Consider the following 15918-nt stretch of genomic DNA (forward strand, 5'->3'; position numbering starts at 1 on the left):
TTCTCAGTGGGGAGGGCAGGGTTCTGTATTTCCTTTTACAAATGAAACAAGATGGCAATAAGATGGTAGGGACTGGAAGGGCAGGGATGGGACCTATTTACACAGGAGTTGGAGTGAGTTTGAGGTGAGGAGTTGGGGGATCGGGCAGGGAGGGGGAGCCCTGGCAGAGCCATAATCTTCCTATGACCTGGCAGCCTGAGTCCTGCAGCCACCTCAGGGGGAGGGTCCTGGGGTCTGCTCAGCCCCGAGAGGCCTGAGTCCCAGCAGTCCATACCAGCACCCTGGGGCTCCTCCTCCCTGCAGGATGTGTTAAGTGGGGTGAGGCTCGCGGCTAGGGCCCTGTTCGCGGCCCGAGTCCCGGTCCTTGTTCTCAGAGGAAGAGGAGCTGGAGCCGTGGCTGCGGCCTGACTGCCGGTAGGCGGTACTCAGCTCCTGTAGCCGCTCTGGTGTCGGCCCCCACTTGGCAAAGCCAGGGTCGTTCTGCAGGAAGAGCACGGCCGTGTTGTGGACGGCCTTGTAGTGCATTTCTTCCCTGTGGGCAAAGGAGCAGCTCAGGGTGGGGCTCGGCCTGGCGAGACGGCCCAGTCCTCCCAGCCCCACCCTCCCCCAGCACCCACTTCTTGCAGACGTGCTGGGAGCCACTGCGGTACTCGTGCTCGAAGGCAGGCAGGACCAGCTGGTGGCGTTTGAAGCGGCTCTGTTCCATGCGGGTGAGCGCCGGTGTGGGGGGTTCTCGCCACTCGGGGATGAACACGATGAAGGACAGGGGCTCTGGTGAGCTCTCGAGAAGTTTCTGTGGGAGGGAGGAGGCATTGGGCAGACATCAAAGGCTGCCCTCCAGGTGGCTGGCAATCTTGCTGGCCACCCCCACCCACAGCAGCACACGCACCTCGAAGTGAGAGACCATGGCATCCATGAGCTCCTCGCAGAATGGAGGGTTGGCCTCAAAGGAACCACTCAGCGGGGAGAAATCCAGGCAGGGCCTGGGGACGGAGGTGAGCATTCAAAGTCCTACCAGGACCCAGGCCCTCAAGCAGAAATGGGTGCGACCCCCACCTTGTTGAAGGGATGGGCCCCGGTCAGGCCATAAGTGTGGCCGACTTCATTGGGGGCTGAGGATGGAGAGGCTTGGGTTTGGCGGCCAAGTCCACCAAGCACTTCATGGAAGGGCTGGAACTCAAACCCATTTCAGACTCTGCTGCCATCACAGCACAAGCCCCTACCAGGGGTCCCCAGCTGCAGAGCCTGTCCCCTTTTTGGCCCAGCCTGTCTTCTGCTGGAGGCTGTGTCTCCTTTCATTTGTGCTCCCTCCCCTCCCATCTCCCACGTGAGTCTGTCAGGTCCCTGAGGTCTGAATCCCCACCTCCCATGCCTCTCAGTGCCTGGACCATGTGCTCCCACCCCAGCCAACGCTAATTCACTGAGAAACCCACCAGCTCCTGAAGTACAGTGAGCAGTCCAAGGCCCCACAGGCAGCAAGGGCTTACACCCAACACCACCCGATTCCAAGACCCTAAAGCATTAGGAAGTAGCTGGCCCAGGTGAGATCTACACTCTAGGGGACCCCTTCCCTGGGCAGAGGGTCCTGGCAGCCCCTGGTTCTCACCCGCGGGAGCCGAAGTAGCCATCAGTGTCCGGGAAGGCAGAGCAGTACTGGCGAAAGTAGCAGTTGAGGGGTGAGGCAAAGCACTCAAAGCTGACGCTGAAGAGTCGGTGGAGGGCCTCAAAGACGTGCACGGGCAGCGATCCCTGCAGGCCTGTCCCCTCGTAGAGGCCCACGCCAAACATCATCTGCACGGTGGCCACTGTCAGCCTCTGAGGCTCAGCCTTCTCCCACCCTCTAGAGGAGCCCTCCCACTGCCGCCCCAGGCCTGTACCTGGTACCGCCGCAGAAGACACCAGACTCGAGGCAGGAACCTCTCAAAGGCAGAGTCGTCAATGCAGCTATAGCGGTAAAGCAGCCACTGGGGAACAGAGGGCAATGGCCTTCAGCAATGCTCCCTCCCTCCCTCCCTCCCTCCCTAATCACTGGTCTCCTGCTGAGGACACTGGGTCAAGAAGCAGCTGGCCCTCCCTCCTCTCACCTCCCACCTGGGGGGACCTGCTTCCCCTTCACCCCGGCTCTTACCAGCTTGCTGAAGTAGTTGCGGCTGACCTTGACCATCTCTCCCTTGTACCGGATGCAGACCACGTTATTCTCCATGTGCATCTCCACACTGGGCATAGGGGGTGCAGACACGGCCAGCCGTACTGGGTAACAGTACACCAGGCGAGGCTCCACTTCTGGGGCCTCCACCTCCTCTGTGGGCAGGGAGAGCAGTCAGGGGCCATGGCTTCCTGGACAGCCCCAATGCCTACTGCATGCTGGGTGCCTCACACGCATACCCCAGTAGCCGAGGGAGGGAAGTCTCATCCCATGAAGGAGCAGGACAGAGCTCAGATAGTTTCATAACCACATTAACAGCCAGGCAAGGGCGAGAGCTGGTGGCCCCGGGTCAACACGTTCTGAACAGACATGGACCCCCAGTTTGCCAGGCAGGAGTACTGCATCGCTCTCACAGGAATTAAAACCTTGTTTAGGGAGCTCTTTTGGCCAGCACTCTTGAGTTACCACTAAGTTCTCGTATGATCCTAGTCCGCAGTGTGGGGGAGATGGGGGCTTGCAGAGAACAGGTGTAAACCCAAGTCCTCCTAACTGCTTACCCTGGGCCTGTCTTCACCACCTTCTGGCTCCCCCTTTCCCAGCCCTTGTCCACTTCCTGGAGGAGGGCTGAAATACCTGAGCTCAAGGACAACAGGTCCTGCCCCAGACACTGCTGGGGAAAACGGGTTTCCCCAAACCAAGCCTCACTTTCCCCTTCAGTCAGGGACCAGGAAACAGAGCTGACAGCCTCACAGCTGGCTCCCTGCCATTGGCTCCCTACCTGGGATGTTGTTTTCCTTGAGGATGGCAAGGTGCTTCTCTCGGATCCGCTTGACATACTCCAGGGAGATGTGATAGATCTTACTACAGATGCCCTCCACAGAGTCCTTAGCTGCGGCTGAGACGTGGGGGCCACACTGCCTCCGCAGATGCTCCAGGCGGTCCTGGAGGAGACACTCGTGATCAGAGCTCTAGGGGGCTGGTGGAGGAGGGCTGGTGGGTTCCAGCAGTCCTCATTTTGAAACCAACTCTGCTACCTACTAGCTGTGTCACTTGGACAAGTCCCTTGGTGTCTTTTGAGTCTTATTTCTCAACTGTTAAGGGAACACAAAATACTTACCAGAGAAGGCAGTTTGAGTATTAAATGTGATCATTCCCATTAAGGGCTTAAGAAAGCCCCTGGCATACAGCAAGTGTCTAATAAATGCCAGCATCTATAGTTGGGGTTACACTGCGCCAGATCTCATGATAATTGCTGGGGAAACAGACAAACCAGGCACAGTCCCCACTTACAAAGCATTCGCCATCTACCAGGGAGAAGAGACCATTACAAAACAGGGTCCTTGGTCATTGCAGATTTAAAATTTGAGCTTTTAGCAACTTGCAAGGATTTAACTAGGCATTTGTAATTTTGCTGAATCACACGTGTGAAAGTGATGAGTGAAAATGAGTCACTGGCTAGTGAGTACACCTACCTTTGTCACTCTACGTGTCAAGTACAGTTACTATCGTGAAGTGCGAAACCTTGTCTCTTGTGAAAAATGGTCCTGAAAAGAAAGCCCATTGCTAGTGCTGGTGGAGAGTTAAAGAAGTGATGGGTCTGGGCCAGAAAACAGAATTGCTGTGGACACAGTAAAGGAGGGAATTGAATCTGGTGCCGGCTCTTAACTGTGGTGAGCGCACACACCCAAGAAAAGGCAGTTTATCAATCTGTGTCCAAAAATCTATTCAAGGGAGATGTTAAGTTGAAAAGGCAGATACTTCTCATGTGTGGCCGAGCACAGGATCAGTCTTTAGGAGAGAGCCAGGAGCCTGGACAAACCTCTACGTGGCAGGAGTTTTGGGACCAATGAGCATCAGAGGTCTGCTGAGCTGCAGACAGGCTGCCGTGGGGCCCAGCCCAGCCTTGGCAGGCAGCTGTGGGAAGTGGCCACGGAGCCCTTCCACCAGCCTCCTCACCCAGGGCCACTCACCATATAGTCCTCCTTAGATGCCGAGTGGTCCTTCCGCAGCCAGCTGAACGTGTCCTCCACATTCCATTTGACCACCTTCCTGCTGTCAGGGGATGCACTCCTGCCAGTTGAAGGCACATAACAGCCAGCTGTCCGGCGTCTGCTCCACGCTTCCTCCTCCCACCCACCTGCACTAACATTGAGGCATCAGGGCTTCCCTCAAAGCCCCTGCTCCTCCTCTGGGAGCCCGCCCTCTTCCTGCCACGGAGAGCAGTGACTGAGCTCCGTGAGATGGCCAGACAGCCCAACACTTCCCCATTCTGAGCACACACCCAGCTTCCTGGGGCAGGAGAGCAAACCTGGATTCAATGAGCCGCCGAGCAGCCTCTGCGTACTTGAAGAGCAGGCGCTTGGCTTCCTCCCGGAACTTGATTCGGGATAACCTGGCATACAGAGCAGGCAGGGTTAGAGTCTTCTACATAGGAGTGGCTACGCAGACCCAAAGCCCCCCCGAGTCGGCCCCAGCCGTGGGCTGTACCTGATGGGAATGTCATTCATGATTTCTCGAAACATGGAAGGTGACACAACTGGTTCACAGTTGCTCGGCAACAGGGGATCAGAGCCTTTATCCACGACCTTGCGCTCCAGCATCCAACGGTTGAAAGATTCTCGAGGGGGCTCGATGCCTGCAGGATAGCAGAGCCAGTGAAGGTCTGGCTCAGTCAGCTGCCTGTGTGTGGGCCCAGCACACGGGAGGGATGGGGCACCCGAGACGACAGCCCACTCTGCCAGCAGCTCATCCTCTAGGCAACATCCCCTAAGTGTCCTCTGAGAACCGCTAGTTTTATACGGAATGTGAGTAAATGTTACTTAGATAAGAGGGAAAAGGAGAAACTATATGTCTGCATAGTTAGCAGGCTGCTTTACAACTAATAAAAGCTACAGCGTACGGAGGGCTTTCCAATCCACTTACTCTGCGTAGTAGTAGCCATGCTGTGAGGTACAGGCACTTTTCTGTTTCTATGCTCTCTTACAGACACACAAAAAGGCTTCGCGTGTATCTGACAGTAAGCATTCTGGAAGGTTACGGACTAGTTCTGTGGTTACTGGTGCCAGCCACCCTTTCTGTAAGCGGTCAGCGGACCTGGGGCTCCAGCAGGCCTGTCCCCTCCACAGCCTATGCTCTCAGCCACGAGGCTTCACAGCACCATCCCCAAGCCCAGCTGGTCGAGCCTGGCCCTTGCTAAGGGTAGGTGGAAACAAAGGTCCCGGAGCCCAGGAGCAGTTACCCTCTCGCTGCTGGCACAGCTCCCGGTAGTGCTGCCGAAGCTTGAGGATGAGCTGGGAGCGAAGCAGCTCCACCTCAGGGTGTGGGGGCAGCACCTCTGATGGCCCCCGGTGCTTGATGACAGCGTTGGTCTGGATGTCCAGGTCCCAGTACACCCTTGGGGCACAGAAAGGAGCACTGAGGAAAGTAGAGGAAAAGGAGGGAGGGATGCCAGGCATGCAGGCTGCACTGATGACGGATGCCCATCAGCAGGGACTCACTCAGTGGGTCGGAGGAGAGCTGCCTGCTGTTTATCTTCAGGGGATGTCCCCCACATCTTCAATGTTGGGGTTCCTGGGATACTGGGAGAGCTAGGCACCGATGGGCCTGTGGGTGTCACAGGGATTTCAATCTAGAATAACAACAACAAAAAAAGGTATCAGGGTCAGGAGGATTGGCCTATGGCTGCTACACTGGTGCAGCTGGCAGGCTGTGCACCAGGCCCCCTCCCAACCTACCACTGCCCAGCCCTTGCAGGAAACCTGCTGGTTGCCACCTAGAACAGCCTCTTACCAGGCACATCCTGACAGCCTGCACTCACTCACCTTGGGCTTCTTCACACCATTGCCGCTTGGCTGCTCTTCTGAAAGCTGTCGCTTTCGGGGCTTGTTCTCAGCCGGGGGGGTGTCCACCAAGCTTGAGTCTTGGGGCAGTGGAGTCGCATTCAGTCCCAAAGGGTCCGACTGGTGGAGGGAGACCAGCAGAGTTGCGAGTGGGGCCAGTGGCTTAGGAGACCCAATAACACAGAATCCTGATGCCCCCCTGCTCCAACTGCTCAGAGAAGAGCAAAAGAGGCTGGGACACGCAGAAAGAACACGGGGTTCCATTCCTGCCTGCCACTTGCAACTGTGTGACCTTGCGAGTGTTACATTCTTTCCTAATTCCCTCACCTTCAAAATGGCCATGCTAAGGCAGGCCCAACCTCCCTTTGGGAAGATGATTCAATGAGTCCATGAATATGACCAGCTTAACAGGACATCTGACATGACAGGAACCCTCTGTACACGTTAATTTCTCCTCCTTAAACACTGGAACTCCTTTGGTGACACAAAGAACTAGTGATGGTAGGCAGGGTGGCCCTGAAATTACATTGGGTTCAACTCCAGCTCTGCCTCGTACTGGCTCAAGGTCTTGGGCCAGTCATTTCCCATCTCTGACCCTTAGTGTCTTCATCTGCAAAATGGGGGTGCCAACTGGCTTAATTATGCTTAATTATGAAGTCTGCCCCAACGGATAGGGATCCAAAAGCCCACGTTTCTGCGAGACATCTCGTGCTAGCACTTCCTTGATCACATTGACCCTTCTTTCCTAGAACACGCTTATCCCATCTGACAACTTTCATGTCACTTTGTCACCTTAAATGCTAATTCAAAGAGAAGCTTTTCCTGTCCCCTCCCTTCCAGCCGACCAGGGTCCCTGGTGTAATCTAACACTATCCTTCATGCCCGTGCCAGCGCCATCCTGCCAGCTACTCAATAGACTGTGGGCCCCCTGAGAGTACAAGGGCAGGACCAGATCCATCTTGCTCACAACTGCATCACAGGCACAGTGCCTGACATGGAGTTCAGGTTCAATATCACACTAATACAGTCATCTTTTTAGGGGTCAGTCTCCCCTATTTGAGTGTAGGTTACACAAGGGCGGGAATGTATCTGTGTGCCATTGTATCCCCGGGTTCCAAGATGGAGCTAGGCTCAAGAGACGTTTAGGGAAGGCCCAGATGTTAGAAGCTGCTCTGGACCCCTGCCCTAGGCTGGCACTCACAATCACGTCATGTTGGCCCAGCACAGGCATCTCCCATAGGGACTGGTTGGTGAATCTGTTGAAGTAGTAGGGACGGTTCTCCCTCCGGCTCCAGCACTTCTCCCAGCCTGCATGCACCAGCTCCTCTGCAAAGAAGCATGGAACCCAGCCAGGGTCAGTGCTACTCCTGAGGCATCCTTCTGACCCCGCCACCCTACCCTGCCCTGCCCCTCGCCAGTACCTGGGAGGTCCTGCACCAGGCGGATGGGCTTTGGAGAACAGGGCTGGTTCTGATTGGAGGTGCCCGGGGAGTGACTCAGCAGGGACGCCTCCTCTCGGGGGCTGCCGTGATTCTCATTGGCCATCTCAGCACCCACACCGGACCTGCCACACAGAGGACCGAAGGGTGTCAGGCCAGCAGGACATGGAGGTCAGCTCCACCCCTCACCCACCAATTACAATCCACTGAGGGCTCCATTGACCACTTGCAGATGTGAAGGAATCAATTCAGTCCTGTTCCGGAAGGCCAGTGTGGTAGCAGAGGAGCCCTAGGATCTAAGTTGCAGTCCCCTCAGGCTGTAAAATGGGTGCATTTCTGTTGCTCTTTCTGCCTGACACACTCTCCCCAGTTCTCTGCCTGGTTTGTCACAATGTCCACTCTACTCCAGAAAGCCTTCTTGGACTCTCCCTCCCTAAGCCAGGTGGTCAGAGCTCCTCTGCAGGGCCATGAACATCTCCACTGTGGCACCCAGTCCTGTCTATCAGCTGGGTTTGTCTACCCATCAGATGGTCAGAACTCCCAGAGCTAGGAACTGGGCCCAGTTCATCTCTCCAGTGCTCAGCATGGTACCTGGACACAATAGGAACTCTATTCATTCTGAAAATATTTATAAAGCAAAGGGTGGCACAGAAGACAGAACAGGGTCTGCCCCTGAGAAGCTATTCCCACAAAAAAGAACAGCAAATCCTCCTCTTTCCTGTTCCTATCCAATAAAATCTAACTGGAACAGAGTAGAGCTCAGAGGGGACAGGCATCTGAGTGGCTGCTTCATTCTCTGCTTCAGAGCAGAAAACAATCTGTTGCTAAAGAAACCCGTAGGACTGAGAAGAAATGTCTAATTCTGTCCTTCCTCATCCTCATGTGAAAATTTACTTTAAACATCAGGAAGCAGGGCAGCTCCTTCAGATCTGTATACTCCACCACCCCCACCAAAGCACACCCAGTGTGAGCCTCAATGGCCAGTGATTTCCGACCTGGCTGGTGGACTCCTAGGGGCCCAAATGAGATTGGACTGGTGATCCCAAAGTTGTTCTCAATATGTCACAACACCCAAAGAAATCAAACATTTACCCAAAAAAGAGCACAAAGGCATGGTGAGACATCAGTTATCTTTGCTTGCTAAAATTTTATCAACTCATCATGGTCACACTGATTATCTCATGCTGATCAGAAGCTCTGATTGGCTATCGACAACATCATAGGAATCACTGGGACATTAATTTTATTTGTACACTCAGTCATAGATGTCTTTGTTAATTTGGAAAGGGAAAAGTGAATGGTGACTTCATTGGTACAGTTTGGCAGTAAAAATGCACGGAGCAAGAGGACATACATACAACCAAAGGGGGCCATGGTAACAAAAGGTTCGGAACCACTAACCAAGGGGAGAAAAAACTTGATTCTCTGGGGAGGAGGGATCCCCGGTGCCTTGGGGCTGAGCCCATAGGTCTCAAGCCTGAACAAGGTCCCTCTTTTTCTCACCCTCTGGGGTCTGCAACGCTAGCATGAGAGGGTTTTCTTCTCCGACTGGATGGGCCCCCACGTCACAGGGTCCCACAGAGGCAGGGGGGGAGTTCTGCAGGAGGTTCAGCACAGGTGGGTGGGCTGGTCAGCAGTGGAGTGGACGGGGGCTCAGGGAATTCCTTGCATCAGCAACTGCAGAGCAAATAGAAAAAGAGAGAGTCACAGACCAGTGAAATGCTGCAGAGCAGGGCTAACAGCAACAGGGGCGACACAAAGCAAGTTGGGAGCCTCTAGGACGGGGCAGGAGACACTGTGGGAGATCTGGAGATTAAAAGGATGAAAATGGTCCTCAAGCTTTGCAAACCAAAAGGTTCACCTTCATAGACTTGTAGCATGTAGTCACACAGGCCCGGATTGAGGAGGGCCCTAAGCCTGGTTTCATGCTCTCTTGTCACTCTCTTGAAATTTTTAATGAATTTTTAACAAGAGGGACCATATTTTCATTTTGCACACTGGACCCCATGAATTGTGTAGCTGCTCCTATCAATCAAAATATCCCGAAGACAAGAGAAAAGTGAACATACCGTTTGGCTCTTGAATGACACAGGTCTGAGCTGTGTAGGTCTACTTACACGCAATTTTTTCAGTACGATGCACTACTATAAATGTATTTACACTTCCTTATGATTTTCTTAACATTTTCTTTCCTCTGGCTTTATTGTAAGAATACACTATATAATACACATAACATACAAAATAGGTCTTCATTCACTACCTATGTTTCCAGTAAGTCTTCCAGTCAACATTAGGCTGTTAGTAGCTAAGTTGTGGGGAGTGGAAAGTTATACTGGGATTTCTGACTCTGCCAGGATCAGTGCCCCAAACCCCTGTGTTGTTCAAGGGCCAACTGTACATATCGCAGATGGGGGGCATGCTCCCAAGCCACCAACAGTGAGCAGAAAAAACACTCTTAAATCAATCTTTTAAAATTACAATAATAGGGGTAGCCCTGGTGGCGCAGCGGTTTAGTGCCGCCTGCAGCCCGGGGTGTGATCCTGGAGACCCGGGATGGAGTCCCACATCAGGCTCCCTGCATGGAGCCTGCTTCTCCCTCTGCCTGTGTCTCTGCCTCTCTCTCGCTCTCTCTGAATGAATAAATAAATAAATAAATAAATAAATCTTAAAAAAAAAACATTAAAATTACAATAATAGTAGTACATGCAAATGCATTACATAACACAGCATGTTCATCTTTATTGACAGTTCCCCAGTAAATATCGTGTGGCATCCAGGCGGCACCAACTACGTAGCTCAACTACACAGGGCAGCGAGAGCAGCACAATTACAGGCCAAATGGGGACACTGCAGTGCTTTTACAACCGACTACGCATCACGAGGGCTCGTAAAACAATTCAGATTCCTGTCCCTCACTTCACGTCCTAGGCATCAGAAATGGGGAGGGGAGATACACAAGAAATCTGTACTTTCTAAACCCACCCCGAAAGGTGGATCTGGGAATCGGGATGACGAATTCTTAACACTGCTTCAAATCACCATTTTTTTTACGATTAAAATTTTTTTCTTAATTCCCCAGGTGATCTGGAAGCAACAAGTCGGCGGCCGAGGAACCCGTTCTGGGTTTGGGCGGACCCGGGGTCCAGATCCTTCTGCCGCTTTTGACTTACAAACACGAATCTTTCGACCTCTAGGGTCTGTATACGTAGAGTCCAGCGTATTGTACACTTTACGTAAGAAATGACTCTATCATTAAGATGACGTTTTTATTTATCGAGGCTCCCCGACCCCCGGGCATACCGCACTTCGACACCGCCGACCGGCTTAAATAAACAACCGTATCTGCGCAACCCGAGGAACCCACCAGAAGGAAAGAACCCGGCTACGGGATTGGAAGAAGGTGGGGCGGGACTATCGCAACAATGCACCAATCAGGACCCTCGGAACCAGGAAGGCGGAGTCAAAGGACTTGCAAAATGCGCAGGCGCGGGGGCCGCTCGAGGAGGGGTCCCCCCCACCCGCGCCAGCGCGCGCACCCTTTCCCCTCCCCGCCAACACCAGCGGGGGCGGGCTGTTTGGCGCGCGCGCGCCGGCCCATCTCCCGGGCTCCGCCCCCCGCCCCACCGCGCGCTCCCGCCCCCGGGCTGAGGCGACTCAGAGTCGGAGCCCGACATAAAGGCGGTGGCGGCGGCAGCAGCGGAGGGGCCCCAGAGGCCGCTCCACCCGCGCTCTCCGGGCCCACCTCCCTCACCCAAGCCACCGGCCCGGCCGCCCACCCGCGGGCCTAAGATGGCGGCGGCGGCAGAGACAGGGCAAGCGGTGGCCCCGAGCGGAAAGCGCCGGAGGGGCCACCGCCGCTCGGCTTCGGATCCCCGGACCCCGGAGCGGCTCGCGGCGGGACCATGGCTTCCTGGGGCTCTTACCTGCCCGGAGCGGACTCGAGGGGACGCGGCTACACGTTCTGCTCGACCTCCCGTTTTGCCGCCTCCGCCTCGCCCTCCCCAGCGCCGCTGCCGCCATCTTGTGTCCCGGGCCGGGACTCCGCGCTGCGCATGCGCTGGTACCGCCTCTGAGGGACCTCGCCGCTGCCGCGCCGCCATCTTGAGTGTGGCAGGACCGGCCGACTCCACAGACCCTGCTGGGTTTTGGCCCCCTCCCCTTCCTCCTGTCCTTCCCTGTTGTCCCATGCGGGTCTCAAGAGGGCGCGGCAGCCTCGCGGGCCGTGGGGTGCGGACTGAGGAAGGATCGAGTTCACAGGCACGCTCCCTGCCTCAGTTTCCCCGCGCGAGCACACCGGCCCGGGCGGGAGGACCGGACTGAGAGTGCGCACCGGGGGGCGCGGGGCGGGCTGGGAACCTGCGGTCGCTCAGCTGAGACGCCGACCGGGGGCGGGGTTCTGGTGACGCGGCTCTCGGCGGAGCGGGGCCCTGGGTCCTAGCTCCGGCGGGGCGCTGCCACCGCTACGTTTAGCTGTTTGCCCTCTGGGCCTCGGTCAAGAATGTCTAACAGCTGCTCTCCATATCCAGGCTGCATGCGGATCGGACCTTTTCCCACTGTTGAGGCTACGCTAGTTACAAGTGCTCCTGAGTAGAAGAAACTCAACAGCCGTGGGAGACCTCATAATGGGCTTCGGCAAAGTTAGGAAGATGCTAAATGCATCAGAAGGGCTCTCCCAGCACCGACGTATCTGTGGCTCCTAGTTGCGGGGCAGGGCCTCGCTAAGAGCTCAGGCCGGCCACGAAAGTCAGCCCAGCGCGAGGTGCAGTTGCTAGGTGCCCCACGCCCGGCGCCCTGCCGGGTTCTGGGCGAGGGGCGGGCCGACTCGCTGGCTCCGCCTCCCGCCTCCCGCCTCCCGCCGGCCGCCTCGCTGAACTGACCTCAACGGTAGCTTAAGAGGAACCCAAGGTTGCCACCTGCTGTTCGCCTGGCGCGTCCCTAGCGGAGCCAGAGGCAGCCTCTGCATCCGTGGTGCCTGGCCCCGTGCAGCTGGCTGGGGCTGGGGCTGGGGCTGGGGCTGGGGCTGGGGCTGGGGCTGGGGCATGGTCCGTATAGGCGGCAGTAGCGTGAACTAGGGTCCTCCCCTGAATCATCCGGCTAGATTCAGAGCCCTGCGCCTCCATCCTAGATGTGTGGCCTTGAGGGAGTTCGACCTCTTCAAGCTTTAGTTTCCTCTAATTGAAGGTAGTCCGCCAAACCTCATAAAGATTTGGTGAAAACTGGGGTGACTGACACCTGTGCAGTACCCAGCATGTGTGGTACCTGGCATTTAATAAACGTTGGCTGTTACCGCCTCACCGAGTGATGAGGATTGCTCCACGTAGATTCGAGCCCTCCAAAAGGAAGCCGGCTCCAAACAGGCGCAGGAGGTGCAGTCGACCCTGCCCTCACAGAGCATCCAGTTCACTCGGGAAGCTTGGTAGGAAATCCGGGTGCCTGGTGCCCACCTCAGACCTGCCTAGGGGGACCACATGTCCTGCTTTCCCTGGGACAGTCTTGATTTATATCTGTTTTCCTGGCGTAATTATTAATGTTGCCTCCTTTCTCAAAAGTGCCCTGGTTTGGGATCCCTGGGTGGCTCAGCGGTTTAGCACCTGCCTCCAGCCTGGGGCTGTGATCCTGGATCCTGGGACCGAGTCCCACATCAGGCTCCCTGCATGGAGCCTGCTTCTCTCTCTCTCTCTCTCTCTCTCTCTCTCTCTCTCTCTCTCTCTCTCTCTCTCTCTCTTTCTCTGTGTGTGTGTGTCTCATGAATAAATAAAATCTTTTTTAAAAAGTGCCCTGGTTTGGACAATAAATTATATGGTCATTTGAGACTTACAGAATGCCCAGGTTTGCAAGCTCCCCAGGTAGTTCTTATTAACACTGGAGTGTAAAAACCTTACAGTCACTTCTAGCTGTTCTTGCTGTTATGCTTTCAAAGTATCTTTTCCTTTGTTACTAAGAGACTCTTAATTGAAAGCACCAAATATCCCAAGTGCTAATATCCTATGTTACCATTTAATCCTCTTCAAGAAATCGTGAGAGTAGAAATGATTATCTCAAGTCTACCCATGAGCAAACAGGCTGCAGGGACAGGGCAGGGGTCAAGTAATGGTATGAAGCCATACTAAGTATCAACTGGGGTCATAAGACCGGGGTTTCCAGCATCAAAACCCAAAGCCAATTCCATGAAACCACACTGCTGCTTCCCTCTTGAGGAGAGGGAATCTGGACTTTAGGGAAGTGACTTGCCCGAGCTCACACGGTGGTCCTGGACATCTCCAACTTCAGACTCACGGTGTTAAACACTGCACCTTGCCTTTGTTTGCCCCGCTCCCCAGATTGGTTCCTCCCAGGGCATTGCTCACATTCCCCTTCTCCTTACTTTCCACATAGAGTCAAAATAAGCCTCTTCTTTCCATCCGCATTCCTGCTACCTATAGAGCAAGCACCATTATTTTTGAAACCTCCTTATTGTTAAGAATAACACACATGCAGGCGCTCCTGGCGGCTGGCTCAGTGGTTGAGCATATCTGCCTTTGGCTCAGGTTGTGATCCTGGGGTCCCGGGATCAAGTCCAGCATTGCGCTCCCCACAGGGAGCCTGCTTCTCCCTCTACCTGTGTCTCTGCCTCTCCCTCTGTGTCTCTCGTGAATAAATATCTTTTTTAAAAAAATAGCACACATACAGAGAAGTGCACAAAACAGAAATATGAAACTTCATGATTAAAAAAAGAAAGAAACTTCATGATTTATCAGAGTGAAAACTCAGGTGACCATCACTCAGGTCAAAGTATCACAAAGCACAGGGTAATCACTGATTTTGCGATAATCACTTCTTTGCTTGTATAGTTTTACCACTTAAGCATGTATCCCTAAACACTGTACTTTCATTTTGCCTGTTCCTTGAATCTTATACAAATGGAATTATACAGTGTTGTTCAACATTGCACTTGCAAAACCCATTTATGTTGTTGCATGTGGCAGCATTAATTTTCATTGCTGTACTGTCTTCCAAAGTATGTTTATTCTACTGTTGGGAGATATTTGAAGCCTCCCACCATTTCTTCTTTCTGAATTATTATAGATTATAATTAGAAACAAAAAATTACACTTACATAAATAATGAGTTAATCTATTGGTTAATTATGTAAATATATGAATGAATGAATGAATGAATGAATGAATGAATAAAACCAATCTCTAAACCGGTCTTCTCGTCCTCCAGCCTTGCTTCTCTCCTAGTCCATAATCCATACTGCAGTCACAGAGATCTCTTTAAATCTGATCATATGGCAAATCTGATCAAGTCACTCTGGGCTCAAAACCCTTGAGTGCCTCCCCACTGACTACAAACCCTTAACTTGGTTTACAAGATCATAAGTATAATGAGAGCTACCACGGCAGAGCATTTAGTAAGGGCTGTGCTGAGCACTTTACATACATTCATGTTATTCATGATCCAGAGCTTCAAACCACCTCTCCTTCATCGGGTCCCAGCCATCTTGAACTATGTGTAATTTCCCCCAAAGTGCCAGGTTCTCTCTTGACCTTGGGCATTTACATATGCTGTTCGCTCTCACTCTTCCTCCCCAATTTGACTCATTTAACCTTCAAGTCTTACTTGAAATTTTTATTTAGTTTTGGGGGGGGCAGAAGAAAGGAGTAGGGGGGAGAAGGGCGAGTAGGGGCTAGAGGGAATTGGGGGAAGTAGAGAGGAGGGGCAGAAGTAGGGGAAAGGGACAGAAGAAGAGGGAGAGAGAATGTCAAGCAGACTTTCTGCTGAGCGTGGAGTCTGATATGGGGCTTGGTCTCATGACCCTGAGATCATGACCTGAGCCAATATCAAGAGTGGGATGTTTAACCGACGGAGCCACCCTGGTGCCCTCTTCAAGTTTTACTTTAGATATCACCTCCACCAGGCAGCCTTCCCTGAACTTTTCTTCACCCAGGCCTAGTCAGGTCCCCTCTTCTTATTCCTAGAGCAGCCTGTGCTTAAGCACAGGCTGGACTGCATACGGGTGGGGCTGGGGCTTTTTCACATCTGTAGCCCCATTCCCAGTCCTAATTCCCCATGCCTAATGCTCTGTAAATATGTGTTGGCCACAGACAGACCACACTGGATTGAAGTCTGGATGACTTTTTCAGGTATCCCTGTTTCTATTCCAGGCTCTGGTTTCTGTGGTGGGCACACCAAAGCAGCGGCCTTTGAGATGCCAAGAAAAGCATGAGCTGCGTACTGTGACAGAGTCTCTGCCAGCAGCCTGGAGTCCTCTACTCCGGAGATAGGTATGAACAGGCCAAGCAAAGATCGATCCTGGGGCTTTTCGAGCACTTAATCACCTTTTCTGAAGTAAGAAGCCTCATGAGTTGGGAGAGATGGTTGAGATAAGCAGGGCTCCTCCAGTTTTAGCCTATCATGGCTGGGAGTCTGCTGGCAGAGCCTCTGAGGACCTCAAACTCAACTCAGGACAAAGCCCAGCCTCCATATTAAAGCAGAAACATAAATGTACAGG

General features: G+C 53.6%; 2 protein-coding genes across 2 annotated transcripts; one reads left to right on the forward strand and one right to left on the reverse strand.

Annotated features, from left to right (window-relative positions):
* Positions 1 to 7: 7 nt before the first annotated feature.
* Positions 8 to 12436, reverse strand: PCIF1 (phosphorylated CTD interacting factor 1). Its single transcript, XM_055300745.1, has 17 exons — positions 11348 to 12436; positions 8928 to 9101; positions 7407 to 7549; positions 7187 to 7311; positions 5968 to 6105; positions 5644 to 5774; positions 5385 to 5539; positions 4634 to 4781; positions 4455 to 4538; positions 4117 to 4216; positions 2925 to 3087; positions 2129 to 2301; positions 1878 to 1964; positions 1607 to 1791; positions 890 to 983; positions 618 to 793; positions 8 to 532 (listed from the first exon to the last, which is right to left on the reverse strand). The coding sequence occupies exons 3-17, from the start codon at positions 7528 to 7530 to the stop codon at positions 310 to 312; spliced, it is 2106 nt and encodes a 701-aa protein (XP_055156720.1). The 5' UTR covers positions 7531 to 7549; positions 8928 to 9101; positions 11348 to 12436; the 3' UTR covers positions 8 to 309.
* Positions 11214 to 12300, forward strand: LOC129522114 (putative uncharacterized protein FLJ40606). The gene is made up of 2 exons (XM_055344273.1): positions 11214 to 11529; positions 12125 to 12300. Exons 1-2 carry the CDS (start codon positions 11214 to 11216, stop codon positions 12298 to 12300), a joined length of 492 nt encoding a protein of 163 aa, XP_055200248.1.
* Positions 12437 to 15918: the final 3482 nt, after the last annotated feature.

Source organism: Nyctereutes procyonoides, unplaced genomic scaffold (genome assembly GCF_905146905.1).
Source record: "Nyctereutes procyonoides isolate TBG_1078 unplaced genomic scaffold, NYPRO_anot_genome, whole genome shotgun sequence".
Taxonomy (NCBI): Eukaryota; Metazoa; Chordata; class Mammalia; order Carnivora; family Canidae; genus Nyctereutes; species Nyctereutes procyonoides.